Source organism: Mandrillus leucophaeus, unplaced genomic scaffold (genome assembly GCF_000951045.1).
Source record: "Mandrillus leucophaeus isolate KB7577 unplaced genomic scaffold, Mleu.le_1.0 Scaffold292, whole genome shotgun sequence".
Classification (NCBI taxonomy): Eukaryota; Metazoa; Chordata; class Mammalia; order Primates; family Cercopithecidae; genus Mandrillus; species Mandrillus leucophaeus.
The window spans coordinates 758,319-773,813 of record NW_012103054.1 but is presented as its reverse complement, the minus strand read 5'-3'; the positions used below and the strand labels follow the sequence as shown (position 1 = coordinate 773,813).

At 40.5% G+C, this 15,495-nt stretch overlaps 1 protein-coding gene across 2 annotated transcripts in view; it reads left to right on the top strand.

The window, feature by feature from the left end:
• Positions 1-14,824, top strand: part of GALNTL6 (polypeptide N-acetylgalactosaminyltransferase-like 6) — a 1,310,737-nt gene extending 1,295,913 nt beyond the window's left edge. The window contains exon 13 of one of the 2 annotated variants that reach the window (XM_011986093.1): positions 13,186-14,824. In XM_011986093.1, coding sequence (XP_011841483.1) covers positions 13,186-13,353 — 168 coding nt within the window. In that variant the 3' untranslated portion in view covers positions 13,354-14,824. The remainder of the gene's footprint in view (positions 1-13,185) is intronic. The other variant, XM_011986094.1, reaches the window with a different exon arrangement.
• Positions 14,825-15,495: the final 671 nt, after the last annotated feature.

The following is a 15,495-nucleotide window of genomic DNA, read 5'->3' as shown; positions in this document are numbered from 1 at the left end:
GTAGTCTTCCAAGTTGTCTTTGGAAATATTATTGTTTAGTATTTTACATTTCGGTATATAATTCTGAATTCTACATTTCGGTATAAATTCGATATATATATATATATACACACACCGAATCTATCTGATGTATATATATATATCAGATAGATTCTCTCTCTGTTACCCAGACTAGAGTGCAGTGGTATGATCTCGGCTCACTGCAATCTCCTCCTTCCAGATTCAAGCAAGTCTCCTTCCTCAGCCTCCTGAGTAGCTAGTATTGCAGGCACATGCCACCCAGCTACTTTTTGTATTTTTAGTAGAGATGGGGTTTCACCATGTTGGCCAGGCTGGTCTCGAACTTCTGACCTCCTGATCCGCCCACCTCAACCTCCCAAAGTGCTGGGATTACAGGTGTGAGCCACTGCGCCCAGCCCTCCCTGAAATATTTTTATGTGCATAACATAAGATAAGGGTTGATTCATATATAGAGATAGATAGAAATAGATACAGATATATACTGATAGAGACATGCTATTGATTAATCACCGTTTATTTAAAAGACCATTTTTTCCCACTGCACTGAAGCAACGCTTTTATTGTAAGTCAAGAGGTCATATATACATTGGTCCTTTGTTGAATCCTCAAGTTTTTACCATGTAACTAAATAGTGTTAGCCATACAGACAGTAAGCTAATAAAAATAAACTAACTTAATCTAATAGTAAGTATAGCCAAAAACTCACAACTACCATCACTCTTAGTGGTGAAATGTTAAAGCTGTCCTCCAGAGTTGGGGAATAAAATAGAACGTTGACTATAATCATGTTTTTCAACCTTGTATAGGATATCTAATCTGTGTAATCAGGCAAGATACAGACATTTAAAGGTATAAGAATTAGAAAGGAAGAAATAAAACAGTCTGTTTGTAGATGTCATGTTAGGATATTTAGAAAATCCAAAAGATTATGCAGCTAAACTATTTTAAAAATGAATAAATACATTTAGCATAGGCCCAAGATGAAAATGAATTGTTTATATACTAGCAACAAAAAATAGAAAATGAAGTTTAAAAGTGGTTCCATTTGGTCACTATGAAAAGCACAAAATAGGAATAAATCACAGTAAAGATGTGCAAGACTTTCATGCCGAAAACTACAAAGCATCACTAAGAAAAATCTGAAAAACTATAGAGGGATCCGTCATGTTCAAGGTTTATGTCTCAATATTATGAAGATGTCAGTTTTTAAATTATCCAAACATTTAATGCAAAACCAAACAAATCTCAGGAGGCTTATTTGTGGAAACTGATAACCTGATTCTAAAATTTACATGGAAATGTAAGGGACAAGAATAGCTAAGAAAATCTTGAAGAAGGAAAAAAAAAGTACTAAAACATTGTCAGGTATCAAAACATTAAAAAGGTGTATTATTAAGGCAATGTACTGGCATGAGGATAGACTGACTGAGGCTCCCTAGAAGGTGAAGGCTGGGTATTGATATTCTTAGAAAGGTCTCAAGAGATTCTAATAGGCAGTCAGATGGAGAATCACTTTTGTAGCTCTAACTTTTACCTTCTTCCTTTCATCTACTCCTCCCTTTTGCTCTAGTTGGAATTTTCCCCTCTTCCTGTACTCCTATAGCATTTTGTTTCCTTCTTTGTACTTAAAACACTGTATATTATACATACTTAACCCCCTCACCCCCGCCAACTACCTGAAGGCAAGAACTCTTTAAAAAATTTCTATATGGCCTGCCTAATACCTAATATATGAAGTTCCTAAATAAGCATTCATTGACCGGCTTAAAGAACCACTAGTTCAATTATCGATATGAACCCTGCCTTCATAAACCCCAACCTGTGCTGGATAAAAGTTAACACATTTCTTTGTCTGAAAACTACATATGCAACCTCCCAAAGACCAAAAATAAAAGACTTAAAATGACTTTCCTTAGTTGCTCTCTGGGGGTTCTTATAATTTAACTTTCATAATAAAGGACTTGCAAATAGCATCAAACAGGAAGTACAGGTAAGAAGGCACCTGCCAGGCTAAATTGATAACAGTGTAACAATCTCATTCATTTAAAAAGTGAATGGGTGGAATTCTTGGCATCTGCCTACATTTGACTATTTGTTGTAACTTATGATATATGCCAGGTTTTGGCCTCTCCGTTCATAAAATGAAGATGTACCGGTCCACAAAGATGCCAGATAGAAGGGCTCGAGGTTGTTATTTTAAATCGTTCTGGACAGGTATTGATTTGGAACCAAAAAATAAAGAAAGTGTATATAACAAGTTTAACCTAAAAATCATGTAATTCAACTCTGGTTCTGATAAATGAAGTCTCTAAAAAATCCTGGACATGTTGTCAGAGGTTGGGCAGTCGCACTCTCCCAGGTCAGCCCATTTATATTTGGACGGTCCCAATTGCCAGAAAGCTCTTCCCTGGCCTTTGGTTACCACACAGATTATATTTAATTGATTTCACTCCAGACAGATCCCAAATATTTGAACAAATACCTGCCTGGTCTTTAATCCAATTAAATGGCCCAAATTCCTGCCACTGCTCTCCATATGACTTAATTGGAACCTACCTTGATCTCCTGGACACTCGCCCCTAATGTACTGCAGATAGTCTTAGAGAGTTGCATGATTCTCAGAACACAATATTGTAGGAATGTTGTCACCAAGGAAAGTATAATACGTTTCTAGCACCTTTTGTTATGAGCTTCTAGCACACTTTGTTGTGAGCAATGTTTCTGTTAATTTAGCCTGAGTTGATTGATTTCCTGTCTTAACTTCACACACTCAGCTTCTTAATGAGCTTTCAGTATGGGAGAAAAAAATCTCAGTCTTTTTGTCTTGCTTTGCTAAACAGACATATCTCTCCAATATTACACCTGTAGAGGTCGTCTTTTACATTTATGTTGCTATCCACTTTTTTTCCATTAAACTCTATCCTATTATAATTATCCCAACCTGGATTTCAACATTTTGATTCAACTTAATAGCAATTGAACTATAATTTGTTCCAACCACAGATTGGATCAACATCCATTCATTCCTTCATCTAAATTGTTGATTGCAGTGCAAAGTCAAGCACTGAGCACTCTATCATATGGTAGAGGTAACAAAATCCATTAATGAGCATCATTTGGAGGAAGTTACTCAACCAGAAAAAAAATTCATGTAAAATGATCTTCTAGACCACCATTCTCCAGCTTGCCCATAAGGAAACAAAATTGAACTCTTCAAACACCTTGCTGAAAACCGGATGCCCAATGTCTGCAACATGCCCTTTTTGGTAACAGACGACTTACGTCATTTTATCCTAAGAAGTTGTGATCCTTATGGAGAAAATTTCAGTGCAAATTGAAAATTCAGTCACCTTGTCAAAGAAGAATGAGGCTAACTCTTACTATACATTCACCCTAGCAATGAAGCTGCCTTTTCAATAATTAATTCTATCTTCCCATCCTATTTTTAGCTGTATCTCTAACCCAGCTGAAATCACTTAGGTTGCTATGACCTTCTAACTTTTACCATTTCAACTTAAGCAATATTCCTACTGATTACCTAACATACTTAACTGCCATTCTGTGGTCACTCCGAAATAGAAAGGCTCTGTTATCTCTGACTATCCTGGGGCTCTTCCATAAAGAGAAAGTCTTTGTGAATTGAATGCCTGCCCAGATCTAGACTGTCAAACAGAAAAGAATCTTGTTAATAAGAACTATGAAAAAATCAAATTAGTGTTTGTTGATCAGGACAATTCTTTCCTACCAAGCAGGTGTGGGGTGGGAGCAGGACTGGTAGTTGGCTTAGCCAAGAAAAGAGATGAAACCTAACTCAGAGACTCTGCGCCCAGTCTGTGCTCTTAACCTCTGAGTTATGTTTCATTCCTAATCCTAGCATTCTGGGAGGCCGAGGCATTTGAGAGGCCGAGACAGATCATTAGAGCCCAGGAGTTCAAGCTCAGCATGGACAACATGGTGAAACCCTGTCTCTACCAAAAAATAAAAAATAAAAGCTGGGCATAGTGGCATAGTGGCGCAGACCTGTGGTCCCAGCTATTTGGGAGGCTGAGGCAGGAGGATCACCTAAACCTGGCAGGACTAGGCTACAGTGAGTCGTGCCACTGCACTCCTGCACTCCAGCCTGGGTGACCCAGCAAGACCCTGTCTCAGGAAAAGAAAAGAGAGAGAGAGCACAGGCTCTGACTCCTGCAGGGCCCGATAATAGTCACTAGCCCCACTGTAGATGCTGGCTTTGGGACCTTGGGCAACTTTCTTACTATGAATTTCTGTTTCTTCATTTATAAATTGGGGATAATAATTCCCTTTATTATCTACTTTAGTATGTGCCTAGCAGGTTATTCTGATAATTAAAAAAAAATTTAAGTGCACCTAAAGCATAGCACATAACAAGAGTTCAATTGATGTTAGCTGCTACTATACCATGCATTCAACAAGATAACTTCTGATTTGATTATAGCTCTCCAAATAAGTTTGCATACAGAAATAGATGGGCTAACTACTCATATTTCTACACTGTACATTTCTGTACTATTTTAACTATTTAGTTATAGCTAAATCTTAAAATATCAATTTCAAGAGAGCAGGAATTTTTCTCAGCTTGCTTTCGTGCACTCTTTCCAGCATCTAAAACACTCCATGGCACATAATAGGTACTTAATTCAAATTCACCGAATGAATGAATAAGGGAATCTAGCTTCCTGTTTGTCCACATTCACCATCTCTTCAGGTTGCTTAAGTGGGTTTAGGTAGGAAAAAAAAAAAAAAAAGAGAGAAACTCTGGGTAGAATACTTAGCGCTGCCTGACACCTAGATACACGTTTGACAAACAGTAGCTATTATGTTCACATGACTTGGGGCAGGTTTACTGAGGGGAGCTGAAGAGATATGGATAGATGGAAACAAGATGCAAAAGATATGGGCTTGTTCTACTCATAGAGCTTTCAGAATGGAGGGGAAGCAGACAAATACTACTAAAAGGAAGTGTACAGGATAACATGAGAACACAAAACACTGGGCACTATCCAGATGAGAAGAGTGGGGAAGCCTTCTCTGACAAACTAACTTCTAAATGGAGATCGAAAAGATGGAGACTTTTACCTTTTTAGATAGGTAAAGCAAGTGATGGAGAAAAAGACCCCAGACATCCAGATCAACTTGTGCAAGGCCCTGAGATAAGAAGGATATTGTTTTTCTCAGAACAGAAAGAAGCCAGTTGAAATGCATACAGGCAGCAGAAAATGAACTATTAGGTTGGTGCGAAAGTAATTGTAGTTTTTGCCATTAAAAGTAAAATAAGGGCCGGGCGCGGTGGCTCACGCCTGTAATCCCAGCACTTTGGGAGGCCGAGGCAGGCGGATCACGAGGTCAGGAGATCAAGACCATCCTGGCTAACATGGTGAAACCCCGTCTCTACTAAAAGTACAAAAAGAATTAGCTGGGCGTGGTGGCGGGTGCCTGTAGTCCCAGCTACTCTGGAGACTGAGGCAGGAGAATGGTGTGAACCCAGGAGGCACCGAGATCGAGCCACTGGCTCCAGTTCGGGCGATAGAGCAAGACTCCGTCTCAAAAAAAAAAAAAAAAAAAAAAAAAAGTGATATAAGGTCAGACATCCCAGCCTGGACAACATGGCAAAACCCCATCTCTACAAAAAAATAAAAAATTAGCTGTGTGTGGTGGCAGCACGCGTGTGGTCCCAGCTACTCAGGCTGAGAGGGAACGATTGTTTGAGCCTGGGATGTCGAAGCTGCAGTGAGCCAAGGTGGCGCCACTGCCCTTCAGCCTGGGCAACAAAGTGAGACCCTGTCTCAAAAATATAAAAAAGGCCAGACATCTGTAGAAGCAGGACTACAAAAGACCTTGTAGGTCTTGCTAAGAATTTAGCAAAGAGAGTGTGAAGTGTTTGAATGGATTGCAGAGCAGGGATCTAACACATCAGGATTGATTTTTTTTTTTTTTTTCATGATCCTGGCTGCTCTCAGGAGAATTGAGGACAGGTTGTACACATCACTTGACCACAGCCCAAAAAAGCTGGTGAGACGAGCAGAAGGAGGGTTTGAAGGTTTGCTGTAGCCAGCACCGTCTCAGCACACACACCAAGGGGTTCTGTCAGGGCATTAACAAACATTATTTCTTTTCTTTTTTTTGAGACCGAGTCTCACTCTATCGCCCAGGCTAGAGTGCAGTGGCGTGATCTCAGCTCACTGCAACCTCCGCCTCCTGGGTTCAAGTGATTCTGGTGCCTCAGCCTCCCAAGTAGCTGGGATTACAGGCATGTGCCACCATGCTCAGCTAATTTTTGTGTTTTTTAGTAGAGATGGGGTTTCACTATGTTGGCCAGTCTGGTCTTGAACTCCTGGACCTCAGGAGATCCACCCGCCTCGGCCTCCCAAAGTGCTGGGATTACAGGCATGAGCCACTTTGCCCAGCAATGAAACATTATTTCTCATTGGCCAAATTAACCACCGATGCAGGAAGACCAATTTTCTCCTCCAGTGAGGAATTCTAGCTGTCAAAGAAAAAAATGGAAAAGGGTAGACAAAGAGACTGGTTTGTCCTTTTTATGTCTATCAAGGTGTTGTTTGCGTTCTCCCAGATGCCAACAGTAAAAATAGGCACAAAAAGCTTCCTTGATTTGTCTTTCTTCCAGATGGCTCAAAGGGTAGTCAAATATCAACCTTGTTCATCTGCACAACCCTAAGAGGTGGGAAAGCAGATCTTTTAATTCCCTGTCTCATCCCACTCCCCTCCTGCCCACTCCGTTCACTTTACAGATGGAAACCCTGAATCACTGACAAACTAAGTGACCACAAAAGGTTATTGTCAGAGATAAAACTAGGATTAAAACTGGTTTCATAATTCCAAACCTTCATTCCCTCATACCCATATTAGACACAAAAGGCTTTGAACAGGAAGGAGTTCTCTCTTACAGAAATATCCTCTCCCAATGTATACTCTTACAATGAATCTTTCTACTTACATGGAAATTGATAGGAGGGGGTAACTCAAGTCTCCCAACTTGACACAGAGGAGCTACCCTGAGATCCAGTCTATATCTAACTGCTCACTGGACAGCTAAACCTTGATGTCCCATAAGCATCTCCAACTCATCATACCTAACACTGAAATCATTATCATTCCCACACCAATCCTGTTTCTCTTTCTGCATTTCTTGCCTCAGTACGGCTTTTCCTCTAGACATCCACCTCCTCCTTCTACCTCAACCTCCATATCTCATTAATCAGAATGCCCAATGCATTTCACTCCTCAGATCACTCCCTGGGTCACCCCCAACTCATCCCCATTGCTCTCGTTTTTGCATCAGCTGAAATCTGAATCATTGAGTAGCCTCTGGTGGTTCTCTCTTAGTGCAGTCCGATGCCTTTCTACGCCTCCTTCATCTTCCTCACTGCCACCCTAACGATAGACCCTGTGACTCTTGTTCAAATCTCCCAATGACCATTCTGAGATACTTTCACGAGAAGTCAAGCCTTAGCACTGTACCACCATCTTTTCATGATGTAGCCCCTGCCTACCTCTCGGATATCCTCGTCTGGAATTTTTCCCCTTACTCCACCTACACCATATGACTTGCTGGTCTCTGGCACAAGACCCAACCTCCATCACCTCTGACAACTTCTCCTTACTCTGGCTTCCTCACTGTTCTCTAACCACCAGGGTGCATACCTGCTTAGGACCCAAACCCTGGCCATTCCCTCTGGGTAAAGGGTCTGAGAATCTTTGCATGGTTAATTAACTTACCTTCTTGGAGACTCCTCAGATGTTACCTTCTCAGTGAGGTTTATCCTGGCCACTCTATTCAATGTTCACATTGGCCCCACCCCTGGCACTCCAGGTCCTTCTGACCACCTTAATTTTTTTCATGTCATCTCTGAACAGGCTATGTGTTTACCTACTATGTTCATTGCTCACTGTCTGTGGCCCCACTGCCCCATCCTCACCCCTACCTCTAGAAAACAAGCTCCAGGATGGCAGGGATTTTTGTCTCATTAAATTCATATTTCAAGCACCCAAAATAGTGCCTGGCAAATAGCAGGTGCCTAACACATTCTTTTGTTGAATAAATTAAATGCATAAATATACATGTTATTTTATATATTTTTTCATATATTCTTCCTTAAATCTAGAACAACCTAATTCATATCCTATTCACTCTCATCTACAGTGTCATTGACAAGTTTTTACTGCAAACATTTCTTTCTTTCTTTTTTTTTTTTTTTTTTTTTGAGACGAGGTTTCACTCTTGTTGCCTAGGCTGGAGTGCAATGGCATGATCTTGGCTCACCGCAACCTCCGCCTCCCAGGTTCAAGCGATTGTCCTGCTTCAGCCTCCTGAGTAGTTGGGATTATAGGCATGTGCCACCAAGCCTGGCTAATTTTGTATTTTTAGTAGAGACAAGGTTTCTGCATGTTGGTCAGGCTGGTCTCGAACTCCTGACATTAGGTGATCCAACCACCTTGGCCTCCCAAAGTGCTGGGATTACAGGTGTGAGCCACTGCACCTGGCCTACTACACACATTTCTTGTTTACCTATTGGTCTCCCCTATGTCTTGGGTCAGAGGGTACGTCTTAGGTTATCTTTCTATGCTCTCTCCTCATACATACCAGAAAGTAAAAGTCACTTAAATATTTGTCAAACTCAACTGACGTGATTAATGTTACCTTCTAGGCAAAGGACCTAAACACACAGATCAGATACAAGCTCTGATCGTAATTGCACAGAAGAGCTCATTTCAGAGCCATAGATACCTTCACTCCATAAATTCTTTTGCTTAAAATGGGAGGTACTATCGCATCAGTTTGGATAACAGTTGAGGCAGAGGCTAATTTTTTAAAATTCTATTTTGCCAGACTTCAGAAAACACAATTTAGTGTTGAATAGCTGGTCTCAGACCAGATGGTTGGTACATTCTGATTTTTAGAACTGGGGACGCTGCCTGACTAAAACTAAAGTAGTGGAAAGGGAGGGTGGAATCACTATTACTTAGTTATTTACCTATTGGCAGGCCACTATGCCAGTGATTTTGTATCTATTAACTCTTTTTATCCTCAAAATAAATACGTGAGGCGTACTGTCATTTACATGTTACAGATAAGTAACCTGAGGTTCAGAAAATTAAACAAGTTGTCCAAGATTACACAGCAGGACTAAAATCTGATAAATCCCCTATGCCACAAATCCAAGCACCATGTTGCCCGCGTTTCCCCAGCACCATGTTGTCTGTGTTTCCCCAGCACCATGTTGTCCGTGTTTCCCCAGCACCATGTTGTCTCTGCCCACCGTGTGATAGTTTCGTTCTTGGAATCACCTTCCTATACATAATGGATTCATATACCTATTTTACTATCTTTGCATCTTTAGCATTTGGTTCTTTTATGACCATCGTGGAATATTTTCTGTAACTCACACATTCTTTTAGAGTTCAGAGCCTACAGGACTATGGAACCTAATAAAGTCTAGCACAAACCCGTGAGTGCCACAGAGTGTCACACACACGTCAATCAAGTCCACGGGCCTGCTATAAAGAAGTGCCCCTTCCAATGAGCTACCTGGAAAGGCACACCTACAGTTGCCAGGGTGCACTGATCGACTGGCATTGAGCACTGATTAGGAAGTAGTTCTGGATTCAAACTTTCGCATTTCCTCTCAAGGATTTCTCATTTTCTCAGGCAAAACAAAACAAAACAAAACCCAAACAAACAGAAAAACACAAAAATAGATGGAGCAGGCATCCAGGAAAAGTGGAAGTAATAAAGGGAAATGCACTGCTGGATTACACTGTGAATAGCCAGAGCACAGGCCGTGCCATGTCCCAGGACTGGACAGAGAACAATCTAGTTAAAAGCACAGAAAGAACATCTATCGTCCTTTAGGGAGGGTTGTTTTAGAGCAGCACACTTACCGAAACACTCAGAAGTCTATTCCACAGAAAAAACTGTGTTCAATTCTGTTCCAGCATCACTGCTGTGACCACTGAGGTGAAGGGCAGAGGAGGGAAAGGCTGTCATAGAACCAAAGACCACATTCAAAAAATAATTACTCGATCCACTGACTTAATTCCAACCAGGAAAAGCCCCAGGAAAGACATTTAGTGATTCACAAGCTCAGTTGAGTAGAAACTTAAAGATGGCAATGATGTAGCTAGCCCCCAAGGTCAAAAGTGGAAAATGCTAGCTATGGGCAAGGCAAGGGCGCTTCGAGAAGCTTCACTTCCGGGACTTGCTGGGCACTCCCAAGACAAGGGCGAGCAGAGCTCTGTCTCCAACCAGGGAACAGTCAGTCTGTGGATCTACCGATCACTGTGGATGGTCTCTAGTTTGACACCCTGTCATTTGTCTCTGTCACTAGTGACCTTTGGAGTAAAATGCTCATTCAATTTTATGACTAGGAGAGGCTCCAGAGATTTTTCTAATCCCCCCCGCCCCCGCATTTTACTGATGAAGCTTCTCAGACATAGACAGATGAAGGGAATCCAATTTTTCAACTTTTATGAGAACATGAAGTACAATAACAGAAAACATATTCTGGACGGTTCGCGGTAGCGGTATATTTGCATACTCGACTGGGTTCACTCCAGGAGTACACCTGTATTTGTCAGAGGATGTGTTCCAATATGGGATTTGGAAAAATATGACCAGTTGATGGCTCAGAAAATAATGTTTGAAAAAATAAAATGTTCAGAAAGTCGGGTTTGGCATTTGCATGCATGCTGAGGTACACAAGCTAGGGAAGAAAAGAGAATAGAAACATGTCCTACTCCTTTTCTCATTTCTTAACGTTCACGGAGACGTGTGTTTTGAGGGGGAAATTGTGCTCATCTGGAGAGTCCACAAGAGCTTTTCTTTTTTCTTTTCCTTTTGTTTTTGTTTTTATTTTTGTTTCATTTGTTTGTTTTGAGACAGAGTCTTGCTCTGTTTCCCAAGCTGGAGTGCAGTGGCCTGATCTCAGTTCCCTGCAACCTCCGCCTCCCTAGGTTCAAGCGATTCTCCTGCCTCTGCTTCCCACGTAGCTGGATTTAGAGACGTGTACCACCACGCCCGGCTAATTTTTATATTTTTATTAGAAACGGGGTTTCACCGTGTTGGCCAGGCTGGTCTCGAATTCCTGGCCTCCAGCGATCTGCCCGCCATGGCCTCCCAAAGTGCTGGGACCACAGGTGTTAGCCACGGTGCCCAGCCCCACATGAGCTATTGATAAAGGTAACAACAGAAAAAAATACAGATGGTGAAGAAGGGGCAAGAAGTGCATGTGTATAGAACAAAGTGAATTAGAATGTAGCAGGTCACCTAGAATTTTCATGACTATAACAGCTTAAGAGTGCTCTTTGAAAAACTGACTTAAATATATTATATCCATATATATTATAATACATATATTATACGTATTATATAATACATGGATATATTATAATTGTATATTATAATACATATCCATGTAGCTTCACTAGTGGCTGGGGCTGGGAGAATGAGCATGAGACATTCTGGAGAAGTAGAGAGAAGATAATGAAGGAGACTGCTGCCCGAGGAGCCACAGTGGCGGCTGGGAGAGGGCATCTGGGACAGCAAATATCTAGGAGCCCCAGAAAAGAAGGGCTGGTGGAGTGAGCTGCAGCTTGCATTCTCCTTCCTCCTGAAAGCTGCTTCCTCCACCCCGGAGAAGAGAGTTTCTCAGTCTTTCCCTGGGGTCAGACACCGGTGGAATTAATGAAGCAGGAGGGAAAGAAAATGGCAAGGAGATCTCAGGAGCCCTCTTTGTGTAAGGAGAGTAAAATCCACAATAAACTCAGGAAACTCATAAAGAGAGCAGAAGAGAATAGCAAGCCTTTGTATTAGGCACAGCTCTTTGTTTACACTGAAAATAGAAACAGGCAAACCAAATTGCCTGCAGGTTGCCTTTCTCCTTCCTTATTCTTTCTTCCTTCATGCAGTGCTTAACTATGCAAACATCCGGATCCTAAAAGGACATTAAATATTGGTTGATGGAGTCTTAAAATCCAGGAGCAACCCAGAAATGTTTACGAAGGGTGCCTGAGAAACTCCTAATTCTAAAAGCATTGCAAGTTTAGTATTCCTCAGATAAAGGTAACCAGAGCCTGTAAACCTTTCCTAAACTAAGTAAAACATTACTTGATCCTAAAATGTGAGCAGTGATTTGGGGATGTTTTCTTGTATTATTGGCATTATAGACCACATTAGAGATAAAATTCATTACTAATAAGGAAAAATCTTTTTTTTTTAGCATTACCTTATCCCCACTGACACAATTAAAAGGGGGTGTGTGTTAACAGAGCTTGTTCAGATAATGAGCTTGCTCACTACTTAAACTTTCTGTCCCCGTGTATCTTTTCATTCACTGGGCTGTTATCTGCATCACGTACCTGGGGGCTTTTTTTAAATGAATGTTGCCTCCTCCATTTTGCAGAAAGCAATGAGAATGGCAGCACTGGAACACCTGCATTATATCAATAAAGGGATTGAGAGGAGACTGAAGCTCAAGAGCTAGCAAATTTGAATTTGTACCTCCAGTTATTGCCTGTGTGCCCCCTGTCCCCAAACTCATATTCATCTTCTGAAAAAGGCAGCTGAGAACCCAGCACTTTTGACTGCTTTTTGTTTTCTTTTGTATTTCTCTTTCCCATTAGAGGTTCAATGTGAGGGAATTATGACTCTTCTAGCCACTGTGTGTGCGTGTGAGCAGGGGGTATTATTTACTGTGCACTAAAATATAATTTATTGTGTATGTGTTTCTCCCCAGATAGCTACATTATTGGCTACTTGACAAGCAACCCCATATACTTATTATCTTCAAAATCCAAGCAGATAGCAAAAAGCTCACCACAGAGCAGAAAATGAATGGATTGCTTTTTTTAAAAAAGTGAATGACCGATTGAATGAATGAATGAATGAATACATTTATTGTCTCTAGTTGAACCTGCTTGTAGGCTCTACATAGTGCCAATAGAGCCTACAAATTCACATTCCATATTGGCAACTCCACCTGCTATTGTTTGATTTGGGAGCTGTTCTATTTACACAATGAATATATACTGAAATATAAACAGAAATATCTTACTTCTGTATATTTTGGGTTGTAACCATTCACCACGTATTACAACAGTCTTTTCTTTTCTTCCTGACTCCTCCAGGACAGAACATTATTCCATCCTGTGAGCAACAGCTGCATGGATTGCAACCCCGCAGAGAAGAAGATTTTCATGGCCAGATGTGACCCTCTCTCTGAGACTCAGCAGTGGATTTTTGAACACATTAATATGACTGTTTTAGAAAAATTTAACCACCATGCCAGCTCCTAGAAAGAAGGAAGGAAGAAAGAGTGATTACCTACAGATTATAAATGAAATTTTAGCCAGCATCTGGGTCGAAGGAGTCAGGAATAACATTTCCTCGATCCAGGAAGGCTGGTTTAAAGATTTGTAAATGCCATGTCAAAGTAGGTTGTTTTGAAGAACTTCCTGCATCTGAAGAACTTGGCTGAGAATCTCACCAGCTGCTTCTGAGAACTTGAGACTAGCAGTTCCCTTGCTGGCCAAGGGCAAAGATAATTTAGGGACTTTTCAAAACAACTGCTGAGCTAATAAATCCTAGCATTTCTCAGGTCAAATCCTGCAGTAGTGAGTAGCTATGAATGGATCCTATTAACTGGGTGGGAGGGGGGTGAAAACGGAGTGCATGACTGCTCTGACAACCTGAGGATATCACAGGTTTAGAACTAGCCACGCTTAAAGGGTGAGCTGTACTCTTTGGTGCCATTCTCTGACTAAGAATGGGTTAAGCAGGTTTAACCCTTAAAAGTGCTGCAGATGATTTCAGAGTGCTCATACTATTCTGTTTTTTTTTTTTTTTTTTTAAGTGAGGGTGCAATATCTAATGTAAGACTTCAATTACATAATGAAATGGACATCCTGTGTTCCCATTCTTTCGTTTACATTTGCCTTTTTGTTTTTTCAGAGCAAAGGTTTTTTATTGTTTGTGGAAGTTCACCTCCTTGAATCCACTGGATTTCTAATTCAGTGCCCTTCTATGAATCCAGTTAAAAACAAAAACAAAAACAAAAATCTGTGCTCTCAAGTTACTCCAAAGAAAAATCTCACAGAAGCAGCAAAACCATATAAGATTTAGGAGAGGGTCTTCCCTGGGAAATCTATTTTTACTTTTCTATTATTTTTAAAACCTTAAACGTCTGATATTTGTCCAGTCATAATTTTTATTAAGCAAGGAAATGGAGTGAGGTTGATGTAATTAGTTTAGGAGATTCTTAAACCCAAATAAATCTACACTCCAAGTGATATGTGAAAATGGCTTGGTTCACTTCAATTCCGTTTAATCAGTGGTGGGAGCATACAAGTGGTTTCATTTGTTCGTTTGTTTATTTGGGTTTTGCTTTTGTTTTTTATTTTTTTCTCGTTGTTGTTCTTTTGTAGTGTTGATATTAATGACGTTCTTTTATTTGGAAGCTCATAAAAGGAGTTACCATTAATAAAGTGTTTCTGACACCATTTTCTGTTAATCGGACAATATTTCAGGGATGAAGAAAGGAATGCTCTGAAAACTAAATGGAACAATTAATCCTTAAAACAATTTTTTACTGTTCAATAATATCAAGATAGGGGAAGAATATACAGGTATCAAGGTGGTTCTCGAGAAAAAAGAATCATGTTTATGACACATCTCTTGAGTTTTTTCAGTATAAAAGTGTTTTAACTTTGCTTTCTTTTTGTTTTTTGTTTGAAGTTGGTTTTCCTGTTAATAAAAATTTATATAACATCTTGGATCTAGAGCATTAAATTTTAGAACTGGGAAGACTCCTAGGATCCAATCCCTTTGCTTCTTCAGATGAATAATAAAAGCCCAGAAAGGCCCAACTCCTGGCCAGGCTGATGTCTGCTGGGCCGTATTCCTGTGTTTTTTATCTTGTGCTGTGTTGCCTCACTCTGTTACCAAAGCTGATTCTGGATTTTACTGTGATTTAACTTGAGATTTTCAATCACTAGATGAGAAAACTATGCCTCCCTGGGGATGCCCACTAAAGTAATATCCACATTCAGAAACTGTAATACAGTACATGAAGCCTCTTCTTGTACATGTTCATGATTTTGTTATCTCCCTGAAACCTAATGAAAATGTCTAGTTAAACTACCAGGCCAATAGTTGGGGAAGAGTTATTTCATTATCTTTACTGATTTTTCAAGCATTCTTTTGAAGAGCTACTTTTTTCATTTTCTTTTTTTTTTTTTTTTTAATTATACTTTAAGTTCTGGGATACACGTGGAGAACGTGCAGGTTTGTTACATAAGTATACACATGCCATGGTGGTTTGCTGCACCCATCAAACCCTCATCTACATTAGGTATTTCTCCTAATGCTATCCTTCCCCTGGTCCCCTACCCCCTGACAGGCCCCAGTGTGTGATGTTCCCCCAGTGTTTGATGTTCCCC